General features: G+C 37.1%; 1 protein-coding gene across 2 annotated transcripts in view; it reads right to left on the reverse strand.

Annotated features, from left to right (window-relative positions):
* The window catches only part of gad2.L (glutamate decarboxylase 2 L homeolog), a 56,451-nt gene extending 48,752 nt beyond the window's left edge, over positions 1-7,699 (reverse strand). The window contains exons 1-5 of one of the 2 annotated variants that reach the window (XM_041565851.1): positions 7,565-7,699; positions 7,197-7,476; positions 6,693-6,752; positions 6,359-6,514; positions 4,169-4,402 (exon numbers count right to left, since the gene is read on the reverse strand). In XM_041565851.1, the coding sequence (XP_041421785.1) occupies positions 4,169-4,402; positions 6,359-6,514; positions 6,693-6,752; positions 7,197-7,272 (526 nt within the window). In that variant the 5' untranslated portion in view covers positions 7,273-7,476; positions 7,565-7,699. Of the gene's footprint in view, positions 1-4,168; positions 4,403-6,358; positions 6,515-6,692; positions 6,753-7,196 lie in introns of both variants that reach the window. The other variant, XM_041565850.1, reaches the window with a different exon arrangement.
* Positions 7,700-14,563: the final 6,864 nt, after the last annotated feature.

A 14,563-nucleotide genomic window follows, 5' to 3' on the forward strand; every position in this document is an offset into this window, starting at 1 on the left:
GTAAAAAAAATGGAAAGCAGTCAAAAAAAAAAGTTCTGGTGAACAATCTGAAAAACAACTGAACTGAAAAAAGTGTTTGGAAGGTGAACAACAACTTTACTCTATTTGGTTTGCCCCAAAAATGAATCTCTATGCCATTTAAGGTGTATCTCCATAATCCCATTTATTGTATATGTATACGTTTATAGTGTTGTTTCTTAAAAGCTATAGGAGTACATTCTTTTTTCTATATGACTATTCCCAGGAAAATGTTCTTTGTTTTTGAGAGACATTCCAATGTTCCAATAACTCCAATTTGCTGATGGCCCAGTGCTGATATTAAAGAAGTACTGAAGCATAGCACTCTGCTCTCTGCCCAACAGGACTACATACAGAATCACTTTTTATTTAAAAAAAAAATCCAATTTCAAGGTTTTGGTCACAACTCCAACTTCAAGTCCTATACAAGTCGCCCGGAAATGGTGTGTGATACTGTGCTGAAATGTGTAGACTTTATCCACATTCTACAACGTCATGAAAGGGTGTCACATGGGGATTCCCATTGATTAGGTCATCATAATCGGATGGGATTCCCCTAGGGTACCTTCCTTGTGATGTCACAAGACCAGAGCAAAGCTGAGAGAATGAATGTTACACCGGTGCAGATTTATAGCTGTGACAACTGCTCTTCATCCAGAGACCTGGGTCTGAATCCTAAAATCAGTGACTCTTTGTTTCATGGTGCCTTGGTATGAAATTATCATTTCATTAGTCATTTAAACTGTTTCTTTCCCAAACTCTTTCCAATGAAATGGAATTAGACTATTGCAAGAGGTTTGATCAATATATTACAGGTGTAGGATCCCTTATCCGGAAACCCAATATCCAGAAAGCTCTGAATTACGGAATGGCTGTCTCCCATAGACTCCATTTTATCCAAATAATCCAAATTTTTAAAAATGATTTCCTTTTTCTCTGTAATAATAAAACAGTAGCTTGTACTTGATCCCAACTAAGATGTAATTAATCCTTATTGGAAACAAAACCAGCCTATTGGGTTTAATTAATGTTTAAATGAATTTCTAGTAAACTTAAGGCATGAAGACCCAAATTATGGAAAGATCCATTATCCGGAAAACCCCAGGTCCCGAGCATTCTGGATAACAGGTCCCATACCTGTACCTCCACTGCCTATTTCATATCATCTCTGATCGTTCCTTCCCCCCCCAACAATCAGCAAATTAAATTGATGTAGAGAGTAAATGTACCACCTGCCATATTATAGGATACGTGTATATATTACCTATGCTCCTGCAGTTTTATATCAGTTACTTTCTAAATTGCAGTAAGGGCTAGCAGAAATACATTTGGTTGAAGATGAGCACCGATTATGTATCTCCTGCAGCTACACTTACCAGAAGAGTCATATTCCTGGATGTTTTACCCTTAGAGGGAACTGAGAGTCCTATACCTGCCTTTACTATATGGCTTCATGTCTGTTGCACTTCTTTGAACACATTGCCCCTCCATGCAGATGGATTATTCCTAAGCAGAACCAGCACTGACACTGTGCCACAGGTTCCAATGATATGATAAAAACACCCATAAATATAAGAGCTTGGTATCTAAGCCCCATTTTAATCTCTGAAGGACACTGTGACCTACAAACCATGCCATAATTGTATCATATTAAAGCATATATATATATATATATATATATATATATATATATATATATAAATATGATACATAGTATGGGATCTGTTATCCAGAAACCCGATACCCAGAAAGCTCCGGATAATGTAAATGCCATCTCCCATAGACTCCATTTTATCCAAATACAGGTATGGGACCAGAATGCTCAGGACCTAGAGTTTTCTGTAATTTGGACCGTCATACCTAAAGTCTACTAGAAAATAATGTAACCATTAAATAAACCCAAGAGGCTGTTTTTTCTCCTAAGAAGAATTAATTATACTGTACCTTAGTTGAGATCAAGTACAAGGTGCTGCTTTATTATAACAGAGAAAAAGGAAATCATTTTTAAAAATGTGGATTATTTGGATAAAATGGACTCTATGGGAGAAAGCCTTTTTATAATTCTGAGCTTTCTGTATAAAGGGATTCTGGATAATGTATCCCATACCTGTAATCCTTTCTGTAAAAATAAAAGTAGTTTGTATATGATCCCGACTAAGATATAATTAATCCTTATTGGAGCAAAACCAGCCTATTGGGTTTATTTAATGTTTAGGTATGAAGAATAAAATTACAGAGAGATCCTTTATCCAGTAAACCCCAGGTCCTGTGTGTGTGTGTGTGTATATATATATATATATATATATATATATATATATATATATATATATATATATATATATATATTTATATATATATATATATATATATATACTGTAGTATATACTGTATCTATAATGAGTCCTTAAGCTTTATGTGAATTGTATTTTATTGATGAAAATGTTGACTTTCATACTCAATTATAACTAAATGGCAATGCAAAGAAAGACGGGAACTGCAACTCATTAACCAGCAAATACAATCTATGTCTTCTGAATAAAAATGAAAGCTAATCATCAATTGGAGCATCCCTTTGTCATTAAGAACATTTAAGGGAAAGGAGCAAGCAGCCTGCTGGTAGATGAACAAAGTGGAAGACAAGGGGAAGCTGAACTAGGTCACAGTTGACAGCTTCTAACCCAGAAATGATCCGTGGAACTGGCAATTTCCCATTCTAGAAAGGCTTTGTTACTGACATCCCATGGCACAAAGAAGCTTCACACTCACTGTGGGACCAGCAAGCCCATTTTTGGATTTTGAGAGGCAAGCATATTGATGAAAGCACAGCTGTAAGAGTTCTATCATTTTGTCACAAGCATACTATGGCCAGTTCTAATATAGAGGTAAAATGTGTGCCATGCAATGTGCATGCAGATTCATTTTTGGACAGAATAATGAAATTACATTCAGGGTTGAATATACCACGCACTGTCCAGTAGAGACAGGGAGCTGTGAAATTGAAGTGGCACTGATAATTCTGCTTCTGGGGTATTTCTATAAAAGGCTGATATGTGATAACAGGGAGTTGCTTTCTACCGCAAAGACAGGACTGCAGAGGGAAACAGCAGTGTTCTGGGGGAACCACTGTATATATATATATAAATATATAAGTAGCATCTAAAAAGACCAGCAACACCGGGATTTTAGTACAAAGCTAAAGTATTGTATTTAAGTGTGCTTATTCAGTCATATAGGTAGTTTATAGGTACAACAGAATAACTCATTTCAAGTACGAACAACACAAGAAAATGGAACAGCTCTGCAGCCCTTCTGCTTTTGTTAAACTACAACTCCCAGCAACCCCTCTTAATTCTGGGGCAGAGCTAGGGTTTTCTCTGTAGATAAACACCATGGATAATAAATCAATATGCAGTCCACCTGAGTGGCCTGAAAAGCCCGAATTTCAATTCCAGGGATGATTTATGGCAACAATTAGCAGAAACACAGTATAATATAGTACTATGCACAGTGTGGGTTTAGCTGACAGCCCATGATACAGAAGAGAAAATGGCCCAGAAGCTGTGCTGTCGTACTGTTACAGACCAACAAAGCAATAGCAACATTTGTTAAAGGACCAATAACAGCAATTTTTAAAAAAAAAAAAAATGTAACACAATGTAAGGGAATCTCTAATCCAGGAACCAGATATCAAGAATACATTTCTGTATTATAAGAAGTCCATCTCCCATACAGCCAATTTTAAACAAATAACCCAGTTTTTTTGTTTTTTTTTCCCCTCTCTTTTTCCTCTAATAATAATTAAAAAACAAAAAAACAGTACCTTGTATGGTGACTAATCTGCCTGAATCCAGAATGGTGGCAGAACATTTCTATTGTAATTGTTTCTGGGGTTTTTTTCTGTTTTATTTTTTAGTAGACTTAAATTGTAATGATTTAAATGACAGTAAAACCCCAAGTTCCAAATATTCCGGATAATAGATGCCATTCCAAAATACCCATAGACAAAATAGACCCATAGGCACAATGTTCTAATATATTTCCATGTAATAATACATTTAAACAGACTCTTATCTGAATAACACAAAGCTATTAATGATCCCTCACCCAACTCAAGCATCACGGTAGGCACAAAGGAATGAAAGATAATTACCAGTTTTAATGGCATATTTCAGGCTAGTTTTGCAGTTCAGCAGGATCCCATCCAGGGACTGGGGCTGTTCCGAGAGCTCCCAGTTATAAGCCTGGAGCAGTTCATTTGGGTAATGGAAATCAATGACCTTTGTGGACCTGTCAAAAGTCTGAACCACATATTGCAGTAAAATGTCTATCACGTCTTGCAGGAAAGTCATCGTTACCCCTTCCCCATTTTTAGAAGGGAGCAGATCTGCGAAACAAAATTTGAAAGGGAAAAACATGTTTTTAAAAAATTATTTGAATTAGAAAAACTGGAAAAAAAAACCTAGCTGCGCGTTTTTCACAGATCGCAGTGCGATTTTCGTTAAGTGTGAATCTACAGCCGCTCTTGTATTAAGATTTCAGAATTATACATTCTGTATAATATGTCATTGTATTAATCTTCTTATTCTGCATACTATTTGTTATCATATTGATTTTTATGGTTTATTGGGAAAACCAAATAAAATATTTCAAACCAGAAGATTTCAGAATCGCCAGTTTATTATTTGCTCCCTTGGAATTAAATATCACTCGCCCTTTGGATTTTGAGACCTTGACATATTTATCTGTGCTCGGGATAAACGAATGCAACATTTCAAGTCGGATAAAATCAACAAGACGCGTTGCATCAAATCTATCATCCATGTAGTCGCTTCCCCTAATCTCTCCTGTTTTATTGTATCTGCCGAGAAAGAGGCATCTCAGTGGGATTAACAAATATTTGTAGCCAAACGGGACACATTATATGGACAGAGTCCGTCCTCAAAAACTAATTTTGTCATAGTTAAAGCCATTCATAGTAATAATAACAGCTCAACTAAATCTGTATGTGTTTATATATAAATATACACATACATACATACATACATATAAATATTGTGGCAAAAAATCAAGAAGATGATTTTTCATTAGTGTTCTTGGTGTAAGAATTTGTTTTGTTCTAACAGATGGATAGACAGAAAAACAGCCAGACACACAGATATATAAATGATAGAGAGACAGATAGATATATAGATAGATAGACAGATAGATATAGAGATAGATAGATAGATAGACAGACAGACAGATAGATAGATAGATAGATAGATAGATAGATAGATAGATAGATAGATAGATAGATAGATAGATAGATAATAGACAGAAAGACAGACAGACAGATAGATGATAGATAGATAGACTGATATAGACAGAAATAGATGATACATAGATAGATAAATACATATATTTTAGAGCTATAAATTGATATAGACAGACTATGATGATAGATGATAGATAGACAGACAGACAGATGATAATGATGATAGATAGATAGATAGATAGATAGATAGATAGATAGATAGATAGATAGATAAACTGATATATAGACAGAAATAGATGATACATAGATAGATAAATAAATATATTTTAGAGGGATATGGACAGATTATGATGATAGAAGCTAGATATACAGGCAGACAGATGATAGATAGATGATAGATAGATGATAGATAGATAGATAGATAGATAGATAGATAGATAGATAGATAGATAGATAGATAGATAATAGATAGATAGATAGATAGATAGATAGATAGATAGATAGATAGATAGATAATAGATAGATAGATAGATAGATAGATAGATAGATAGATGATACAGAGATAGATAGAGAGATAGATAGATAGATAAATAGATAGATAGATAGATAGATAGATAGATAGATGATAGATAGATAGATAGATAGATAGATAGATAGATAGATATATTTTAGAGCAATAAAGGGAGTGACAGACAGATAGAAAGACAGACAGACAGATACACTGATAAACAAACAAATCACATAGATAGATAGATAGATAGATAGATAGATAGATAGATAGATAGATAGATAGATAGATAGATAGATAGATAGATAGATAGATAATAGACAGACAGAAAGACAGACAGATACACTGATAAACATTAACAAACGAATCACATAGATAGATAGATAGATAGATAGATAGATAGATAGATAGATAGATAGATAGATAGACAGACAGACAGACAGACAGACAGACAGACAGACAGATAGATAGATAGAGAAATGATAGATGTGACTTTTATTATTTGACCATAAGGATTGAGCTCAGTGTAGTATTTGCATATAAAGATGTTGGTGTCAGACATAGAGGAGGGCCCGTACCTGTAGAATACAATAAGGAGTAATTGGCTTGTCCCTTCTGGCAGTCACATGCCTTTGTGTCACAGTTACAGGCCATTCCCTTCTCTCCTGAGCCCAATTCCTCCTTATCTTTACCCGCAGGGCCCGACGACTTCTCTCCCTCTCCGTAGAGTAAAGCTGCCGGGAACATAAAATAAAAGGGGGTCACATTGGAACCAATAATCAAAAAAATAATGTAAACGAATAGTAAGCGAATGCCACCATATTGTTGAGTGCAATCCATATTCACGTAGCGCAGGTGTAACGTGTATTTCCAGTTCACATGTAAAGATTTCGTTGTGGGCTCAATACTCACTACACAATTTCGAGCTGATTCCTCCAGTAAACTTCTGGGCTACCTGACACCATGCCTTGGCTGAAACACAGAACAAAAGAACGAAATAACACGGGGAATAAACGGGACAGAGAAGCTGCAGCCCTGTGGAATATTAAACAGTAAAGCGCTAGTGTTATGCGCAAGTAGCGCGGATTTAGCGCGACGCGTCTTTATAGTCGATGTATTCAACGATTATGGTTCTGTCGTTGCTTTAGTGAGAATATATAAAGAATATGGTGGGTTAAATCGAGTGCCACAACAAATGGGGGTGATTGGGTTCAGCTATACATGAGCGGACGAATATACAGAAAATGGAAAGTTACAATATAATTCCCTATTCTTTAGACTGAGCTTTAGTAGGTCTCTTCTTCTCCAATACTATACAGAGCTTACACTCCACCAGCCATTGCCCATTCAGGGGGTCGCTGACCCTGGTGCGTCCCTAGACTGACAAGTAATTATCCGAGCAGTTCCTCCCATTACCTGTGCCGGGGTTTTCAGCTTCTTTATTCCCTTCTTCAGCCCCAAAGGACCAAAATCCGGAGCCGGGAGAAGCCATCCGAGTGCCTGATCTCACAGCCCCGAAGTGAGAAGCCAACTGACAGCGAGGTGAGAAGCCAAACTGACAGCGAGGTGGCGGCTGCAAAACGCCTGGGACCGGAGCATAGAAATCAGCAGCAGATGGAGCGCTCAGAAGCGCGCGGGAGAAAAGCAACAGCCTCAAGGGTGAGCGCCGGGCAGGTGTCTGGAACTGTCCGTGGTGCTGAAAGAAATTGCTCCTTCTGTCAGATTCCAATGTACTTCCACTGGCAGCCGCAATATTCCCTCCCTGAGCGCTCGCCACCACCTACCTATTGGCTACCGACTGGGTTGGCAGATAGTGGATTTCACAGGGGCACAAACATTCAATGGGAGACCTCGACAGATCGCTTATGACTCATAGGGGAATTGCATCACATGAATAATGACTCGCACGGATAACAGAACCGACTGATATTAACCAGGGCAGCAATATATACACATATATACTATATTATTTATTATATATATTATATAATTATATATAACACATAATAATATGTTATTATACAATACATATGTTATGTGTTATATAATACATACATACATATATATATATATATATATATATATATATATATATATATATATATATATAATACATATAAATAAATTATATATATATATATATATATATATATATATATATATATATATACACACACACAGCCCATTGGTCAATAGTTACATTATCCTCACTCTGCCTTTGGATGAAGCCATGACAAGTCTTTTTTTAATTTGTGACAGCAGTGGATTTAAAGCTGTGCCTTGGGATTTGGGATACTTAGAGCTCTTTAGCACACACTGATGGCTGCTTAGTGAGCAAGAGGCTCCCCAGGGCTTTCCAGACCTCCTGCACATTTTTACAATAGTCCTGGGTGTGTGTGTTCAGGAGTGTGGAACATTAGCTCTTTCAGCCAGATAAATGGAAAAAACGGCCACTGTAGTTTGTAAACCTTCACACCAAGGGGACATGTGGATTGGTTATGTCTGGGGCATTGCTTGTGCCAATCCTTTTATATCATACAGTAGCCTTGCACAAATAATATATAAATACTTCCAAAACCATGGTATAATGAAAGGTACCATATCATTAAGTCCTCTCCCCCATTCTTACTTGAGTTGCATGTTATATAGTTACATACAGTACTTACATAGTTAAATCAGGTTGAAAAAAGACCAAAGTCCATCAATTTCAATCAACTCCAAATGAAACCCATTATCCATACACACACTGAGCCCTCCATACACTCACATACACTACATAAACTCATACACTAACTATAGATTTTAGTATAACAATAGCCTTGGATATTAAATGCATGTATATGTGCTCACATACTCTCTTCTCCTCCCTTGCTTTTCATCTGCACAAAATTAAGCCTGTAATCCCCGCCCTGTAAACACTCATTTTGGAGAAAGCCATGCATTTCTATTGGGTTTAAGCACAAATGGGGCAGGTGATGTTTCTGGCTGCAAATTGTGCCTTTTTTGGAGTCAGAAAAAAGAAATGGCGTCGTCTTTCTCCTTTATCAAAGTGAATGAGGTGCATGTCTATTATTATATAGATATTTACAATTGTGTTGAGATTTACAAGAAGAAGATGTGATGTACAGTATTTATATATATTTTAGTATATATGTATATATATAAATATGTCTTTGCTCTCTCTCTCTCTCTCTCTCTCTCTCTCTCTCTCTCTCTCTCTCTATATATATATATATATATATATATATATATATATATATATATATATATATATATCTTTATATATTATATACATATATACATCTATAAATCTGTTAGAGAACATATATTACTGACTATTATTGTTTGATGTTAACATCGCCACCCCAAAAAAAGGCTACAAATTCACCCAGCATCATATATCTGAAAGCTGAAAATGCCAGAACTGGACTTAGTCGTTATTACTAGAAACATCACGTAGGGATCTTTTGTGCAATTTCAAGCTGGGCGAGCAGCGAAGCGTGGGATTCAAGGCTAAAACAGATTTATATACTCAGTTTGAGATAGGGCCCCGCAGGCACTTCTGCCATTCCTCTGCCCCACTGGTTCTACACATGATGGAACAGGGATGGAGGGAGACAGACGTAGGCACAGGGAGGACTCGGTTTTAGAAAGGACTAACCTCTTGTGATGTTAAAAGAAATAAAAACATTAGTACATCTATCATTAATATCTATCTATCTATCTATCTATCTATCTATCTATCTATCTATCTATCTATCTATCTATCTATCTATCTATCTATCTATCTATCTATCAATCCATCGATCCATCCGTCTGTCTGTCTGTCTGTCTGTCTATCTATCTAATCATCTATCTATCTATCTATCTATCTATCTATCTATCTATCTATCTATCTATCTATCTATCTTTTTATCTATTATCTATCTATCTATCTATCATCTTTCTTTCTTTCTATCTATCTATCATCTATCTTTCTCTTTGCCTGCATTAATAGCAAGGTACATGGGCAAACAGACAGGTAGAGATTTAGGCAGACAGGTGGATGGATGGACAGACTGTCAAATACATAGAAACACATTAACATGAACTAATGTTTATTTGCTAGGTTTATTATAGTAACTTTTTATTCTTGCCCCCCCCCTCCTAAAAAAATTATCTTTTTTTTGCTACTTTGAAAGGGGGGGGGGTGGAACAAAGCAGCCCCAAGGAGATAATTATAGGAATTAATTCATAATGGATTCTCTGCAGATGGTAAGGACCTCTGAGTGATGCTGTCGCAAACCGTTCAGCTGATATGACTCCATTATTTTCTCGAGCAACCCACCACTTTCACAGAATGTTAATATCTTGGTTTAACCCCTAATCTTCAAAGACAAAAGCCAATATGTGTGTGTGTGTGTGTGTGTGTGCGTGTGTGTGTGCTAGAGGAACTAGATTGGCTCATAGATGTATGACAGCTTTATATGGGGTTTGTGCAAGTTGCTGGATGCCAGGGAGAATGAAAATCTGCTGAGCATTAAGTGACTCCTTATTGCAAGCCCAGCTCTGCCCAACCGTGCCAGGACAATGAACCCTGAATATCAGGTGGCTACTTTATATTCTAAAGGGTTATAACTGTATTTTTGCAGTGCATGTCCTATCTCCTTCATGGGTCAATATCGTACATTAGACAATACAATTAAGGGTTAAATTATTGCTATATAGCACCTAAAGGAGCCAATATGCGAAAGTGTTTTATTATAATGGCTTAAGTCAGTTGCCTTCCAGGAATAAATGGAACAGTTCTAACTGTTTTTAAGTAAATTAACTGATTTGGTAAAGGAGTAAGGCCAGAGAAGAAATTTCGAGAAAAGTGTGGCTAAGTTGCGAGTTCTTTTATAGAATTCCAATAAAGAAAAAGCACACAGACAAAGGAAGCAATGGAGAATAAAGAGGTTGTTCGCCTTTAATTTTTAGTATGATGTAGAGAGTGATAATCTGAGACAATCTGCAATTGGGTTTCATGTTTTATTATTTATTATTTTGAGATATTTAACTTTTTCATCAGCAGCTCTCCGGTTTGAAATTTCAGCAATCTGGTTGCTAGGGTCCCAATTACCCTAGCAACCATGCACTGATTTGATTAAGAGACTGGCATATGAATAGGAGAGGCCTGAATAATAGAAAGATGAGTAATAAAAAGTAGCAATAACAATACATTTGCAGCCTTACAGAGCACTGGTTGTTTAGACGGGTCGGTGACCCCGTTTGAAAGCTGGATAGAGTCAGAAAAAGAAGGCAAATAATTTAAAAAAAAAGTATAAAAATGAAGGCCATTTGAAAAGTTGCTTAGAATTAACCATTCTATAACATACTAAAAGTTAACGTAAAGGTGAACCACCCCTTTAATATGTCATAGAAAATTGCATGCCCCCAAAACAGGAGTGCAATCTCCTATGCTAGTAATGGTTCTCTCTTTGCTGTTTTACTAGTAATCACTACAATTATCATCAGAGCATGTCTAGTTGGTGTACTAGGCCATAACCCTATATTAGGTGGATCAGAACACAATACGGGGACTATAGGAGGTGATAACCAAAGTTGTATCCAGCCAGTCTGAGAGACAATGGCAGGTAAGGGATGAGTAAAACTGCAAGCTAAGCAAGTCCTAACAGAACTCCAGATAATAGGGAAACTTCCCAGAGTCTTCAATCATTTCCCAGAAACACATTTTCAACAAATCTGAAGCTTAGCACTTTTAACAAACTGGTATCTCTGTTAAGATTTCACTTTATTTTGGGCGTTTCAAACTCCATCTTGTTTGACAGCTATTCATTTGTTACATAAAATTAGACAGATGACATTTCAATAAGCTGCCAAGCTCCGGGCGCAGAATGTTTTGAAACATCCATCAGATTTGCCTATTTGAGCAAATGATAAGTGAAGAACAACATGTTCCAGGGTTCAGACTGTTGTATTTCGGACACCTTCAAACTTCTAGCTCAGTTTTTGTTCTGTAATGTGAAATGTAAAAGAAAATCTAATACAAGTATGGGACCTGTTATTCAGAATGCTCGGGACCTGGGGTTTTCTAGATTTTTTGTGTATGCAGGTTTATATAGTACAGGTATGGGATCTGTTATCCAGTATGCTCCAAATTACAGAAAGGCCATCTCCCATAGACTCTATTTTATTCAAATAATCCACATTTTTAAAAATTATTTCTTTTTTCTCTGTAATAATAAAACAGCATCTTGTACTGGTATTGGACCTGTTATCCAGAATGTTTGGGACCTGGGGGTTTTCTGTATTACAGATCTTAAGTCTACTAGAAAATCATGTAAATGTTATATACATCCAATAGGCTGATTTTGCCTCCAATAAGGATTAATTATATCTTGGTTTGGATCAAGTACAGGTAAGGGATCCATTATTCGCAAACTCGTTTTTTTAAAATTGATACCCTTTTCTCTGTAATAATAAAAGAGTACCTTGTACTTGATCCAAACTAAGATATAATTAATTCTTATTGGAAGCAAAACCAGCCTATTGGGTTTATTTAATGTTTACATGATTTTCTAGTGGACTTAAGGTATGGAGATTAAAAACACGGAAAGATCTGTAATTCGGAAAACCCCAGGTCCCAAACATTCTGGATAACAGGTCCCATACCTGTACAAGGTACTATTTTATTATTACAGAGAAAAAGGAAATCATTTTTTAAAATTTGGATTATTTGGATAAAATGGGAGATGGTCTTTCTGAGCATTCTGGATAATGGGTTTCCAGTGGCGTAACTACCGAGGAAGCAGACCCCGCATTCGCGGGGGGGCCCGGAGGTACAGGCGGCCCGGCGGGGCCTGCTTCCTCAGCAGTGCCAGATTACCCACAAGGTGCCCTAGGCTACAGCCCGCCTGGTTTTAGGGGCCCGGTCCAATGGATGGCGCTGGCAATCCGGACCTGGGTCACACGCCATCCCGTTACCCTACAGAGCCAGAGAGTAAATTCTGTATTAGGCAGCTTTCTCTTCGTAGACTGTAAAGCTTTTCCTGGCCTCTGATCCCGTGTGTGACCTCAGGTCACGTGAATCTTTGCCAGTAGCTCAGAAGCAGGGCGAGAGAAATGCGCCAGCGTCACATGCCCCGCCCCCCTCTCCGTTTTGAAACAGATAACAGATTGTGGCAAGACAAGTTTGGGAGGAGAAGGGCAGCAGAACATAGAATATGAGTGCAGAGGTAAATGAAAAACTAAAAATCAATGTGTGGGACTGTGTTGAGAAGGTTACATTAATTGTAAAAAAAATAGCAGGCACATGATAAAAAGTAAATAAGGTACATGGGGTAGAAAAGGAGACACAATGTGAAAGTCTTATTTGTCTTAATCAGAAAAGTAAGTGATTTGGAAAAGTGAGTGTGTAATGATATGGCAAAAACATCCTACTATGAGTTCTGGGGTATTTATACATGAAATTGCCTTTGTATTATCCTGCTATGAATTCTGGGGGTATTTATAAATAAAATAATCCCTGTGCCATCCTGCTATGAGTTTTGGGGTGTTTATACATGAAATAATCCCTGTGCCATCCTGCTATGAGTTTTGGGGTGTTTATACATGAAATAATCCCTGTGCTGTCCTGCTATGAGTTCTGGGGGTATTTATACATAGAATTGTTACTGCGCCATCTTGATATGAATTCTGGGGGTATTTTACATGAAGTTGCCATTCTGCTAAGTATTTTATGGGCATTATAAAGAAATTGCATCAGTGGCTTTTTTTCAGAACAATGAGATTTTTCAGGAAGAGGTTTAGAGGAAGAGCTAAAATAGATGCCTTGCTATCTATATTCAAAGTGGGCATGGTCTTACTTCTGCAGTAACAGCCCCTAAATTTGCTAATAGCCTTTACAGAGAGATCTGTGAAATTGACACTTTACCATCCTTCTATAGTTCTGGGGTATTTATATATGAAATTACGACTTTGCCATCTTTCTATGACTTCTGGGGATATTATACATGAAATTCTCACACTATTTTGTGCAGAGGGGGCCCTGAAAAATTTTTTGCAGGGGGGCCCTGGCATCCGAAGTTACGCCACTGCAGGTTTCCGGATAACAGATCCCATGCCTGTACTACATAAGCCTGCATACACATACACAAAACATGCATCTGTGCATACAGATTTCCTTTTCTCTGTAATAATAAAAGTAGTAACTTGTACTTAATCCCAACTAAAACACAATTAATCCTTAGCATTAGCAAGCAATTGTAGCTGGTATGGGCCCTCTGAACACTTCACATGGTGATTGGGATTTAAATGGAGTGGATGTCCATCTGCAGTGGAGTTGAAGTATTTAAGAAGAGAAGAGACAGAGTTGTCAGCGTGGCTTTATCATTAATTAGAGCCTGAGAAACTGCCGTGTCGGACTGGGCCATCTAAGGTCCGCCCTGGGCCCACTTTCGCAAGCATAATTTAGATTATTATAAAGGCTCACAATAGAAAGAAGGATAACATGAAGGGAATTGTTCTAGACTGGGGCCCCACTAGGAGTTACAATCCTGAGAACAGGGTCATTTATAAACCCTGGGCAAATTTGCACCTGGACGATGATTACTTTCATTGTACCTGTGGCTAACCTCTGATTGGTTGCTAATTGCTGTGGATTACTGCCCAGCTCCAGGACTTGCCCAATGTTCATGAATGAGAAACAGTGGTCTTTCTCTTCTGAATGTATTTACCCAGGAAATATCACCTCATTTTGTAGCACTTCAAATAAAAATGAACCTTGTTTTTCTGGACTAAAA

This window comes from Xenopus laevis, chromosome 6L (genome assembly GCF_017654675.1).
Source record: "Xenopus laevis strain J_2021 chromosome 6L, Xenopus_laevis_v10.1, whole genome shotgun sequence".
NCBI lineage: Eukaryota > Metazoa > Chordata > Amphibia > Anura > Pipidae > Xenopus > Xenopus laevis.